The sequence below is a fragment of the Elephas maximus genome, chromosome 3 (assembly GCF_024166365.1).
Source record: "Elephas maximus indicus isolate mEleMax1 chromosome 3, mEleMax1 primary haplotype, whole genome shotgun sequence".
Taxonomy (NCBI): Eukaryota; Metazoa; Chordata; class Mammalia; order Proboscidea; family Elephantidae; genus Elephas; species Elephas maximus.
The window spans coordinates 199,985,624-199,998,301 of record NC_064821.1 but is presented as its reverse complement, the minus strand read 5'-3'; the positions used below and the strand labels follow the sequence as shown (position 1 = coordinate 199,998,301).

The 12,678-nt window shown below is 51.0% G+C and overlaps 2 protein-coding genes across 2 annotated transcripts; both read right to left on the bottom strand.

The window, feature by feature from the left end:
* Window positions 1–709: 709 nt before the first annotated feature.
* USP21 (ubiquitin specific peptidase 21) lies at window positions 710–6,828 on the bottom strand. The gene is made up of 13 exons (XM_049881029.1): window positions 6,640–6,828; window positions 5,198–5,818; window positions 4,332–4,391; window positions 4,031–4,151; window positions 3,694–3,805; window positions 3,348–3,503; window positions 2,803–2,867; window positions 2,444–2,547; window positions 2,173–2,259; window positions 1,825–1,903; window positions 1,483–1,590; window positions 1,283–1,397; window positions 710–1,070 (listed from the first exon to the last, which is right to left on the bottom strand). Exons 2-13 carry the CDS (start codon window positions 5,795–5,797, stop codon window positions 980–982), a joined length of 1,698 nt encoding a protein of 565 aa, XP_049736986.1. The 5' UTR covers window positions 5,798–5,818; window positions 6,640–6,828; the 3' UTR covers window positions 710–979.
* A 630-nt stretch (window positions 6,829–7,458) lies between these two features.
* On the bottom strand, window positions 7,459–11,103 carry UFC1 (ubiquitin-fold modifier conjugating enzyme 1). Its single transcript, XM_049881030.1, has 6 exons — window positions 10,863–11,103; window positions 9,134–9,201; window positions 8,832–8,895; window positions 8,459–8,535; window positions 8,120–8,210; window positions 7,459–7,911 (listed from the first exon to the last, which is right to left on the bottom strand). Exons 1-6 carry the CDS (start codon window positions 10,983–10,985, stop codon window positions 7,831–7,833), a joined length of 504 nt encoding a protein of 167 aa, XP_049736987.1. The 5' UTR covers window positions 10,986–11,103; the 3' UTR covers window positions 7,459–7,830.
* Between the last annotated feature and the right edge of the window lie 1,575 nt (window positions 11,104–12,678).

Sequence of the window (12,678 nt, the reverse complement as noted above, 5' to 3'; positions counted from 1 at the left end):
AACGGCGGCCGCTGTACAAGTCAGCTTTGTAGAGTTAGCGGAAATTAACCGGTTCGGTGCCCAGTTGGAGTGAGCGGCCGTAAGCGGCAAGGCCACGCCCCGGACCACAGCGACGAAAGCCGAGTCCTGCAGTTGGCATTCCGCAGTCCAAGCTTCCCAGGCCCAGCTAGGGTGAGAACCCTGGAGGGAGGGCCCCATGAGCTTTGGCTGTAAAGAGAGGAGGTAGGGACACTGGAGCCGGTCCTTGGGGAGGCGGCTCCATAAACAGCTCCTTGGTGTTAGCAACAGGCCGGGCCTACGGGAGCTAGGGCCACCCGGCAACGTACTCAGTGTTTGTCAACAGGGGTCCTTGGGTGCCTCGCTCTCAAGGGGCACCCCCCATCGCGGGCAATACCCGTCGTCCAGTGCCTGCATTTTTGTTCCAGGCCTCCCCGCAGCTTCCCGAGTCTCAAGTTTACCTTCCTGTTTTCCTCCCAAACTAAACCTTCACTGCTTGGGCACACGTGGGTATCAACATGTTTATTACCACCCCCACCCCCCAACACATACATGGCCGAGAGCGCCTCATCTGTTTAGAGAGGGAACTGGGGGCCAGGACTCCAGGTCAGCCCGGTTCTATATTCCCAACCTACCCCGCAAAATTGACAGCAACGGGTTTTTTTTTTTTATCCCGCAAAGCATGAATACAAATAAGGACATCATCTTTTCTTAATAAATTTATTCACAAAAAGTGAGACTGCAGAGGGTCTGGGGTCTGTACATGGGCAGGGGCCTGGTGAGTTCTGTACACGGGGCTAGGAGGCAAGGGAGCCTCCAGGTGGAAGGGTATCTTTTTAATAAAAAAAATATGGGAGCTACAACCACCCCCTCCCCCCTCCCCGATTAAAAAGACACAAAAATAGACGTCTCTGAGGTAAATGGGGAGTCTGGGGCTTAAGGGTGTCAAGGGATTCACAGGTGCTGGGGCTTAAAGGGAGTGTCACAGGCACCGGGGTGGCTCCTGCATCAGTTGGTAGAACAGCACGTAGCCCTCACTGGATGCCACCTGGTTTTCACTGACAGGGGAGACACTAGGAAGAAGAGAGATGGGGAGGAGGTTCTGATTATTTCTGTGCATTCCCTCCTTCCACAAGACTCAGCCCCAGAGCACCCAGGAAGAGATCAGGAGAAGTCTGACCTCTCCTTTTACCAGACACCCTGCTCTCCTGGGGCTTCACAGAAGTGGAGGGAGTCAGGGCTGCAGTGGGAATGGGGCAGGAGTTGAATAAGAGGCTGTTCTCACCGAGAGTCATTGTAGACATGCCAACCAGTCTGGCACCGGCACAGGGCTGTGTAGTGGCCGTAGTGGACGCTGCCCGAATGGTTGCAAAGGGCATATAGCTGGTATATGGGGCTTCCTGTGGAGTTAGAGATGGTCAGGTTCTACTCTCAGAGCTGTGCCCCCCTCCTTGGGCTTCTTAGGACCTTCCCCACCAGACTCACCTGCTTTGTCACTGGCAAAATCCCCTAGGCTCAGTCGCTGCAGCGGGAAGTCTACACCTACTGAACTTTTCTTGATGGAGCCACGGGAGGCAGAAAATCGATTCAGATCTAAGCTGTGTTAAGGAGCATTTGGGAAGCCTCTGATGGGGACTATAGTCCTGAATGCTATCCTCTCCCCTCCCCCCCACACACTGGGAGCTTGGTGGAGAAAGGTGGGATGGCAGGTTTTTCCTAAAGAAAACTCGATTCTCAAGTGGCCAGCCTCTGCAAACAGGAAAAAAGAGGGCAGAGACTAGATGGGAGGTATCCTAGGAGAAAGAATAATTTGATTTATTAGGATATGGAGCACGAGGATTCGGGGGAATCTTTGTACTGTCAACTTTTTGGTACTCCGTGTTTTCTGCCGGCATCGGTCACACACCTGAATAAATGTCAAATAGCATTAGATTAATGTCCTCCTCACCGCAGTTACCTTTTCTGACACACAAATCCTCTGTGTTCCCCATTAATGTCTGTATCCTCTGGGCCACTCCCCTTTGCCCCGGGAGTACTAGGACATTTCTGAGAGTTCAACACAAACCCAGACACATAAGTATTATTCCCCATACCAAGGCATCATGCAACCCCTTTTACCCACATGGAGTCCCAGGTTTCCCACCCTTACTATATCCCTTGTGAACCCCTACATACTGGGGCATTCTCCGACTCCAGCTCTTCCTCCTTGGTGAAAAGGCTGAAACAATCCCGCAAAGACACTTTGCCCCCAGCAAATCCTCTCTAGGGTGAAAAGGGAAAGGAAGGATCAGGAAGTCCGCAGTTTCCTTCACCAACTCTTCTCAGTCATCTGGGCTTCCATGCTGCTCCAGTCACCCTCAGGGTTCCCTCCCATACTTTGGGGGTGGGTAGGACTGGGTCACAGAACCCATGGCCCATCCACCCCTGGAATCCTCTGGAATCCCACCTTGGGGATGGGCAGGGACAGGTCACAAAAAACCTCGAAGGTGGTGGAGCGATACCCACAGGCCTGGCACTTGAGGCAACTTTTCAACTGGCCCACAAACAGGTCTAGACAGAAGCAAAGGGACAGGAGAAAAAGTCACTGTTGGCTGTCTGAGATGCTTTCTTGGATTCCCATCTCTTCCTGCCCTTGGCCTGAGCCTCCCTTTCCCGCTACTAACACTCCTGACGAACTGTTCATACCATTTCTGCATTTTCATCACCCAGTCTTGTTCCCACACCCCTGGATGGTATCAATGTTTTCTCCTAAGTCTGCATGGCCCACACATTAATTGTCCCCCATTGCTTTGCCCCGCTCCATACCCACAATCTTGCTGTCCTCACGCTCCAGGTAACGCTTCCACATTAGGTTGGCTCGGTCATCATCACTAACACAGATCAAGGGAAGTGGGGAGCAGCTATGAGATAGCAGGAACACTGAGAGCTCCCAACACCACTTAAATGATTCACAGAGCTCTGTACCCCTGCCAACCCCAGCTCCTTCCCTAATTTACAAGGAAGAGTCAAAAGGAGTAATGCTTCAGAGAACTTTCTGGGGAAAACCAAGGCGAGAGGAGAAGAAATGCAGACATGGAAGAACATGTTATCTTCCCCCACCTGGCTTCAAGCCCTTTATGTCCCTTGCTGTAAATTAATTATCCCTCCTCCGTCAATACGGTGGCATCCTTAACAGCATCCTCTGCCTCAATCTACACCCCTCAGCCTCCCTTCTCCTCCTCTGAGCTGCTTCTCAAACCATTTCCTAGGCTAAAGGGTTTCCCTGGACCCTGCATCCTCGATCTTGACTAGCTCAAGATCAATGCTGCTAATAAACCACTGGGGAGAGGAAGAAGGGAAGCAACCTGTACCTTAGCTCAGGTTCTTCTAGCAGAGCCCCTCCTCGACGGGGTGGCGAGGGAGCTGGATTGTTGGCCAGGATTGGGGGAGCCCGGCGGCCTCGTCGGTTGATTTCCAGATGCAGCCGCTCCATGAGGAGCTTCAAGAATTCTTGGGCATCCTGCTGGCTACAGCCAGACAGAGAATATGGACAACTGAGCCCCTTCTAGTCCGGAGACACTATCCCCTGCCCAAACATCAACCCTACTTCCTGGATGAAGGACATCTCAAGGCTGAGAACAATGCTGCCAAGACCCCTCCTTGGCCCTAACCCCCAGAATGGCAGAAGAGAAATCCCATACCCTCCAGCTCTCCCACCTGTATCCAGAGAAGGAGGGAACATATTTCTGGAAAACAGCTCGGAATCGAGTAGGATTCACAGCTTCGCAGGAGTCAGGGTGCCACAGGGCACCAATCACATCTGCAAAGGCTGTTGGGGTGGGGACGGGGGAAAGGAAACTAAAGTTAATGACTAGAAGAGGCAAGCAAGAGGAGATTCAGAGGGTGAAAGAAACCTCTAGGAAAGTAGGCACTGGGAAAAATGGATACAACTGCCAGATTAAAGGGTTGGGGGCCCCTAGTACTGACAGATCAACCTGCAGGGGAAAGGGAAAAAGGGGACTTGAAAGGAGGGAGCAGGAGTGGGCTGTCCCACCTTCCGTGAGCTCTTGGGCTCGGCCCCCTCCAGGCACCTCTTGCCGAAAGTCCCTTCGCAGACAGAAGTCCCGCAGAGGCCGAGTGCTGCTCAGACACTGGAGCACGGCATTCAGGAAGCACTGGGGAACGGTAGGGACACTGCCATTATCTCTCCAGACCAGTGCCCCGGGAGAATCAGAAAAGCTTCAGTGCTCTTTCCACATCCCTTCCCCAAGTCAGCAGGTCCCCCCACAAGCTCCCTACTCCCAGCACCATTGCACATTCCTTTTGGATAGGAAGAAGAGGAGAATGGCTCTCACCGTGTTTCCCAGGTTTCGGAGGCCGACATGACCGGATCCTAGAAGCAGTGTGTGATGAGCCTGGAAGGTCAGAGTACAGTCAACAGGTTCCCACATATCTTACGTGGCACTTTAACCTTTCCACAACATGCTGCCCACTGCCTCCCCCACCCTTTCCGTGCTTCTCCCCCAAATTCTACCCTCTTTCCCTCACTTAATATTCTGGTCTCCCTACCTCACTGGCCATGAGCAGTAAGCCCATCACAGCTGAGTGTACCACGGACTCAGCCATGGCTGTCCCACCTGCTCCCCACTTACTCCTCTGCCCAGCTAGCCTGCGCTGCAGCTCCTGGGGCAATTCCCCAAGCACTGGCATGGCTGTCCAGCTGCTCCCAACTCCCACCTTGCTGCCCCCAAGGCCCCCTCCTGCCCCCGTGGCCCCTTCCTGCACCCTTTCCTGCTGGCTCCAACTTCGATCAGCCTAGCTCACTTAGCTCAGGAAACAGGCAACCACACTAGCTCAGATGTTCTGAGACCGCCCCTCTTCAGCTCCAGAGATTAATTAGGCCTCCGCAGAGTCCTAGGGGAGAGGGTGCAGCAAGGGAAAGGAAGAGCCCAGGGACTCAAGAAAGAATTCCAAATAGTTGGGTTAATTCCCTAGGGAATTAACAAACAGCACACCGTGCTGAGAAGTCATGGACAACCCAGAAATGGGTCTATGAGGCTCAATGATAAGTAAGGGAGAGGAGAAAGTCCAAACTGCTGCAATGATGGGTTGAGAAAGGAAACTGCAGAAAAGAAGGTCAGGGAAGCCATATTCTGGCAAGAAAGCTGGGGGCATGAAGGAACATGGGCATGGAAGACCACTGGTGCTGACAAGTCCTCACCATCTTGTCTTTGGAGTAGAAAGGCTCAGAGGACCGGGTAGATACCACGTGGAAGGAGCCACGAGAGGTAGGGGGCTCCGTCCTTATGCTGAGCAGGGCGGGAGTCCCAGAAAAGCCTCCAAGGCGGCGGAGAGAGGTGCTGCGTCTCAAAGCAGGTGGCTCAGGCCGGAGCGCCAAGCGGCTCAGTGCAGCCCCCAGCTCTCCGGCACCACGGTGCCCTCCCAATGCAATCCCCATTGGGCGCAAGTCCCCACTGCTCACAGACTTGGAACGAGCTAGGTTGGTCCTGGATGGGAGAGGCACAGCTACAGTTGAGGGTGGTGAGCCAGGCAGGGGAACCCCATGATCTGCACGAAGGGGGCCTCTGGGACGAGGGCCTGAGGTCCGTCCCTGTCCCAGCTCCAATTTCTTGAGCCGTTCTTCAGGGGGACCTGGCCGGGGAGGCAGAGGTCGTAACATAGGGTTTGGCCCAGGGGCTGGGTTTCGGTGCTCCTTGCTGCGGGCCCGGGGGGCAAGTGGTAGCTTGGATCCCACCCGGGGCTGGACATTAACAGGTGGCTCTCGGGTTCGGCCCAGGCGGTGCTCAGAGGCCTGGGGCATTGTGGACACCACAGGCTGGACCTGGGAGGAGAAGAGATGGTCAGCATTTGAGTATGGAGGGAGGTGGGAACTAGGCTCCCATGCTAACCTCTACAGGCTCTGAGTGCAGGAACCATGTCTATCTTATCAGTCAGTGTATTCCCAGTATCTAGGTTAGTGTTTCACCCAGAGTAATACTTAGTATCTATTGAGTAAACACATGAATGAATGATAGCAGCCCACGACTTTGACCCTTTCTATTTCCCACCCCCTCCCTGAAGAATACAGCTTTTCTGAAAAACCAGTGATAGCCCCTATCTCCCGCCTTTATAAACTCACGACAAGGGCCCCCATACCTGCCTAGTCAAGTGGGGTGTGCCCCTGGTCACTTAGGACCTCTAGTCAAATGGGGGTGTGGATGCAAGGATAACAGCCCAAACGACAGCAAGCATTCCACCCTCAGAAACCCGCCCCTCCGCGCTGCAAAGGAAGCCGACTAAACAAGGGACTTGCCATCCACTCCCTCCCCCACTGCCGAGTTCCGACACGGTATCGGGGGTGAGGGGGTAGTGGTCGGGGATGGAGAACGCCCAACTCCTTGACCCCTAACATCTGCTGCACCTCTCCCACCCCAGCAGGTATTTAGCCGGGTCCGCCCCCCTCGAGGGCAGAAAGGCCGAGGGCGCTGATTGGCTACGGGGTCCGGCGGCGTATTCCCCACGGTCCAGGGATGCTGTCCCGCCAGCCCAGTTCTCCCAGGCCCTGCTGGGCCCCACCGCGCCTCTGCCTTTGTGGATAGCGTCCGCTCGGGTCTGCAGCAGCCTTCCCTTCAGCCCCCCACGCCATAACGCCCCAGCCCGTACCTGTCCCCCGGTGAGGCGGCGGGGGAGGCCAGCCGGGGCCAGGCCCCAGCTCAGGGCCACCCTCTCCTACCCCCGTGCAGCCCCCCCGCGGGCCCGGCTGCAGCTTTAGCCGCAGCTGCCGCCCAGATTGCTCCCGCCGCAGGCGCCGCCGCCATCTTTGCTGGTCCCGCCCGGCGCGGGGCCAGCGGCTTCACCGTCTTTCAAAGCGCCTGCGCACCCACGTTCAGACCCCACCCACCGACTTCCTTGGCGCTTGCGTGAGCCCGCCCCCTTGGCTCCACGGCCGATACCATGGAAACGCAGCCAACGTTAAGAGCAGCAGTTCCCAAACCTGCAGTTTAAACCTCTGCTCCAAAGTCCCTGAGATATAGGGTCCTCTCGCCCCATCTCATGTCCCGTAGGGACGCAGATATGACAATCGTAGTATGGCCCCTAAGCTTGCAGCACAGAGCCTGCCGAGACTGCAGGGATGTGCTTATGGGAAACTGCAGAGCCTGGGTCCAGCCTGCAGACTAATGGAGAGGCATCCAGCGCTCCACAGAGGGCTGGGAAGATCCCTGGAGGGCGGGGAGTGCTGGCTCTGCAAAACCCTTTCTCAGGCTCCTTGCAAGCCAAAGCAATAGGGAGAAGCATAGCTCACAGGAAACGACAAAGGTGGATCTCAGCAGCAGGGAGAGCAAGTCAGAGTTCCGTTCATTCTCCAGCTGCTGACCAGAGATCCTTGACTTCTCCCTCCGTCTCAACCTAGTATAGCTGTATATGTGCCTCTGAGGCTTAGCCTGATCACCCTATTAACAGACACCAATGAGAACCACAGGCCACCAGAGGAAGCAGCTTTTATTAATGAGTTGTCCCCAGAAACCAAAAAGGCTATGCCCACACTTTCAATTGCCCCCTATCTCTCCAGGATCTAACACTGCTCCACCTGGGGAGGGCCTCTAAATTGCCTCTTGGTTTTCCAAGGCCCAAGTCTTTCCCTTCTCCGTCCAGACTAACTTAGAAGCTCAGCAGTAATACTGTCTTCTCTTGTTTTTTTCCCCAGCAATGCCTGCTGCAACTACTTGGTAATGACTAGGAATGGAGCGGGTCTGGGGAAGCAGTTGGATGGATGAGTGAGAAAACTGATGCACAGGAAAACAGAAACCTAGCCTATCAAAGGTCCCTCTTGTCCTGCCTCAGTGACTTGATCCTTCATTGGTTGCATTTCTCTTTATGCTGGATCACGCCCTTCTGAATCAGATCCGGGATTTCCACTGCCAGCCATGGACCCAGCTGCAATACAAGGGAGATCCTGTGATTACTAGCATCCAGTCAACACCTCTTGTCCCATCAAGAAGCTCCTTCCTGGAGAGAGGTTCTAGGGGGAACATGTCCAAAGGACAAAAGTGCTATTCCTTGTTGACTCTCAGCTACTTTTCTTGTACCTCTCAGGGCCTCTCATTCCTCCCACCACCTCATATACCAAATACACCAAACTTACCCCCAGAGCCATGAGATGGGCCAGTCCAAACTTGGGTACGTTCCTGGCCCACAAAGGCTTGAAGTGATCAGTCAGGCATATTTTGCCACCCCTGTGAGAGGGAGATGGGGAAGGTGTTGACACGTAAGGTTTACCATAAAGCACAGCAGTCTCTTAGGAATACAGGAAGACTACTAGTGATCAGAATTGAGAACAAGGCCAGCTAAGTACTTTGTCCAGGCTTGGCAGAGGGAGGCCTGCAGCCCCTCTAGGCCAGCTGACTCTGGGAAAATCTTCTGCCTCCCAGAATTCTTCCCTAAGGTCTTCTCTGACCCTTTCCCATCTCCTATTCAATCCTACCTGTACATCTTTGCTGTCTTTCCATCCAGTTCAGGGACTGCAATTTCTGGAGCAGTAGTGGGATATGTGATAGGAATCTAGAGGATTTATAAAGTCTTAATGAAACAGAGAATCAGGATAGAAAGGAACTAATCTAATCAGACATACATATTTCTTGGTGAAACTGGAATGTTCAGGAAACTTTCCAAACTGCATGTACAAACCAGAATTCTGGACATGGAGATAACTATAACCTATGCCTGCTTCAAACCTCAGCGTTTCCCTCCCATTTTAAATGTTTTCTTTGTTCTCTCCAAGTGAGGTTAGCTTGTTGACAATCACCTAATTCCTTCCCTCCTGTTAGCTGTCACATTTCCCACTCCTTCACACTCACGTCGAACTCGATGTCAAACTCGTATTTGAGGAGGTCATGGATGTACCAGCATTTTCCAAACCACCTGTAACAAAGACCAGACCGCAGTCCAATTTGTCCATTCTTCCTATACTCAAATGATATATCTTGCTTCAGGCCACTGGCCTGGGAGACTCATTGTAGGATGGAGATTGGGGAGCTCTGGAGCTGGGGGGTACAGAGAGAGATAAGCCAGGACAGCCCTGGCAGTGGGATTTGGGAAACCAAATTACTCAAGTCAGGTAAGACTCCCACCCCCAGACCTCCCAGGAGGGTCTGCCTACCGAGTCCCTTCCTTGTTGGACTCCAGTCGGAACCAATCATTGTCCGCATTCTTGTTGTTCTCCACGTACTAAAAGGAGAGAATGAGGTATTTGAGGGGAGCTGAGGCCAAGAGCAGTCTCCCTTCCCTGAAAAAAAAAGTGTGCAATTACTTTCTCTGTTAGTATGTTTACCCAACTTTTCTCACATGACCAAAGGTGAAGACAAAGCCATACTGGCGAATAGGGATTAGCCTGCAGCACAGAAAAGAATGTTTGGGTTCCACTCACTTTACCCGTTGCCATCACGTCAATACAGACTCATAGTGACCCTAAAGGACAGAGTAGAACTGCCCCATAGGGTTTCCAAGGATGTAAATCTTTACAGAGGCAGACTGCCACATCTTTCTCAAGCAGAGCAGCTGGTGGGTTTGAACCATCGGCAGTGTTATCTTCATTTAGTTACCCAAACCAAGAACCTCAGAATCATCCTTGACCCTCCTTCTCCTTTACTGTATTCAACCAGTCTTTCACAATGTCCCATTGATATTAACTTCTGAGTATTCTTCAAACCTACCTCCTCTCTATCTTCACCACAACTGCCTAGTTTAGATCATCTTTTTCACTCAGACTAATGACAGTATTTTAACTTGTCTCCTACCTTCAGTCCTATCCCTCTCAATTCTGTTTTTCTTTCTACTGTTACTGTGATTGATCTAAACCCAAATCTGACCATGTTATTCCTGTTTAAAATCGTTTAAAGGCATCCCAGTGCTTCCCAGATAAAATCCAAGTGCTCAAACCTATCTCCAGCCTCATCTACCACTCCCTGCTTCACATGTGATGCTCTAGAAACTCTGAACTATTTGTTTCTTCATGTACATCACACCGTTTCAATCCTCTATGCCTTTGTTCATGCTATCCCTTCTGCCCTGCATGTACTCCTATCCTCATGTTTTATCAGGCAAATTTATGTTTACCCTTTAAGTCTCGGTTTAAAACCCTTCCCAAACCAAACCCAAGCTAGATTAGGTATCTCTCCTCCATGGTTCCGAAACATCCTAGCCATTTCTCTCTCTTTTGATTTTTTTCACTTAAACACTGTAACTACTTCAATGATTGTCTCAACAGGCTCCATCTTATAGGGCTTTGTATTTTGTATCCCTTCCCTAGGCACTAGGTGCACAATAAATGTTTTCTAAGTGAATGAATACATGCGGTAGGAGAGCTGCTAGCCTTTGGAGTAGACGAGATCACTGCAAGGAAGACAAGGTTTCTTCTCTAAGAGAAGACTGCTCATCCTGTGAGCTGGGCTCCCCAATTCTCTGCAACTAACACCTAATAGGATTTTCAGCCCTAACGTGTGCTCCTCAGGAAGAGGGAAGGAGCAGGGAGATGCGGACTGGGACACAGGGCCCCGGGGAGTTCTTTCGACCATATCCCCTACCTTTCCAAGGGAGCAAACATTTGGAGCCGGAGAGACACGTCACCGTTCGGGGAGGCGTGTCCCTAAAAGAATTGTTGCTTTCAGCCAGAAAGTCTAATCCACTATGCTCCTAACCCGAGTCTCTTCTGCCTCTTCCCCACCATCCTCCTTTAGCCGCCCCCCCCAGCCCCGAAATCGCCCCGTAACCACGAATTTGGGTTAACTAAAAAACCGGAAGCGGCTTCACACGGAACCTATTCCTGAGGACACCTGGTTGATTACCCGCAACCGCTTTAAGACGAGGTCGACCACAGAAATACAACTAACCCGGATAAGGGACTGATACTCCTCCTTGAGTCGCTGCACCCACAACTCCCGATCTCGAGGTCCGGCGTTAGTCTTCAGTACTGGGATCTCTGACACCACACGCCGAGTGGCCTCGTCCGCCATCTTGGGCCAGGGCGCTAGAGAAACGCGGAAGTGGTGTTGCCCGCAGCTTCCGCTCAGGATGCTGCCATCTTTACTATGGGAAGGTGGGGCGTTGGGCTTCCGGAAGACCTCTCTGAATGCGAGCTTTATTTTCTTGTAGCGAAGACAAATTTGTCACCCCGCTTGGGGATGCAACGGGAAGAACAGAGTGGAAGGGGATTCCTCTGTCCCGAATATGGCACCTGTCATTAAAAGCACCGCAGATTGCTCAAAGCATGACTTCCGCTCATGCTCAGAAGAGTAATCCTAGAAAATCTTTTCGGACACCTTCACAAACTCGGCGTGTTAGAATTTCTGGCTGCTGTGGGCACTGTTCCGGGCACCATCTTTCTAAAACTGGCGATTCGCCTGTCTCCGCCTCAGAGAACGTCTTTAGCTTCCGTATAGTCCGGCTGAGGTAGCAGGAGCCAAATTCATTAATCTAATGAAAGGATACTAAACTCCCGGTAATTATTAGAAACCATGGAGAATCAAAATAGAGTATACAGTCCCTGCCCTGAAGAATGAACACAATCTAATTAGGGAATTCTTAATAAGTGCCACAGGAGTTTAGAGATCACAAGAAGACTTACCTCAGTGTAGCCTAGAAAAGCCATTCATTGACTGAATCCTAGACTTCAACCTAGACTCAACACTTCTAGGAAGGGATGCCTGTCACAGTGAGTCAGAACTGACAGGAGAGCAACTAACAGCAACATCATAATCCCTAGTGCATAGCACACAATAGGTACCCAGTAATCCTTTCGCAGAATTTTATCTTCCAGTTAATTTTTCAACCTAAAGACATTAATTTTGGCCCTAATTTACATGTCTTGATTCAGTTAATTATTACAGCCTGTGGGTGTAATTTTGGATACATTTCTACCAATCATCAAATTCTATCTACAAATATTTGATAAGCATGCTATATCTCGTCTAATGCCTTGACTGAACCCTTCAGTACAATGTTGAGTAAAAGTGGTGAGAGCAGATACCCTTGGGTTTTCCTGATTTTAGGGGGAAAACCATTCAGTCTTTGTCCATTAGGTATGTTTGCTGTAAGTTTTTCATAACCAAAAAAAAAAAAAAGTAATAAACCCATTGCTGTTGAGTCAATTCCGAGTCATAGTGACCCTATAGGACAGAGTATGGAACAGAATAGACTTGCCCCATAGAGATTTCAAGGAGCGGCTGGTGGATTTGAACTGCTGACCCTTTGGTCGCAGTAAAGCTCTTTAACTACTACACCACCAGGGCTCCAGATTTTTCATAAATGTCCTTTATCAGGTTGAAGAAGTTCCTTTCTATTACTAGTTTGTTAATAGTTTTTTTTTTTTTTAAATCATGAATGGATGTTGGATTTTGCCAAATGCTTTTCTCATGCATCCATTGAGATGATGGTGTGGTTTTTGTCCTTTATTAGCATGCTATATCTCTTTCATAAAAATATTGGGCACAATAAAGCAAAGGTAAGGCTTTATAATACCTCACTAGACATCTCCTAGGGGGAATAAAAATGTACTCCCTTCTGAGTGCAAACACTGGTATGGTAGAGAGAGCAGAGATTTGGAATGAGGTTTTGTGCTTTGTCATAAGGCTTTGAAGAGTTACTTTAGCTCTGTGAACCACATCTTCTCACCTACAAAAGAATAATAAAGCTTATAGGGTTGTTGTA

Coding starts and splice junctions, on each gene's coding strand:
- USP21 (XM_049881029.1), bottom strand. CDS start 5,797: ATGCCCCAGGCCTCTGAGCACCGCCTGGGCCGAACCCGAGAGCCACCT. Junction 4,392..5,197: donor TCTACTCCAAAGACAAGATG/GTGAGGACTTGT, acceptor CTGACCTTCCAG/GCTCATCACACACTGCTTCT. Junction 1,071..1,282: donor CATGTCTACAATGACTCTCG/GTGAGAACAGCC, acceptor TCTTCTTCCTAG/TGTCTCCCCTGTCAGTGAAA.
- UFC1 (XM_049881030.1), bottom strand. CDS start 10,985: ATGGCGGACGAGGCCACTCGGCGTGTGGTGTCAGAGATCCCAGTACTG. Junction 8,536..8,831: donor AGTTTGACATCGAGTTCGAC/GTGAGTGTGAAG, acceptor TAAATCCTCTAG/ATTCCTATCACATATCCCAC. Junction 8,211..8,458: donor AAGACAGCAAAGATGTACAG/GTAGGATTGAAT, acceptor TCCCTCTCACAG/GGGTGGCAAAATATGCCTGA.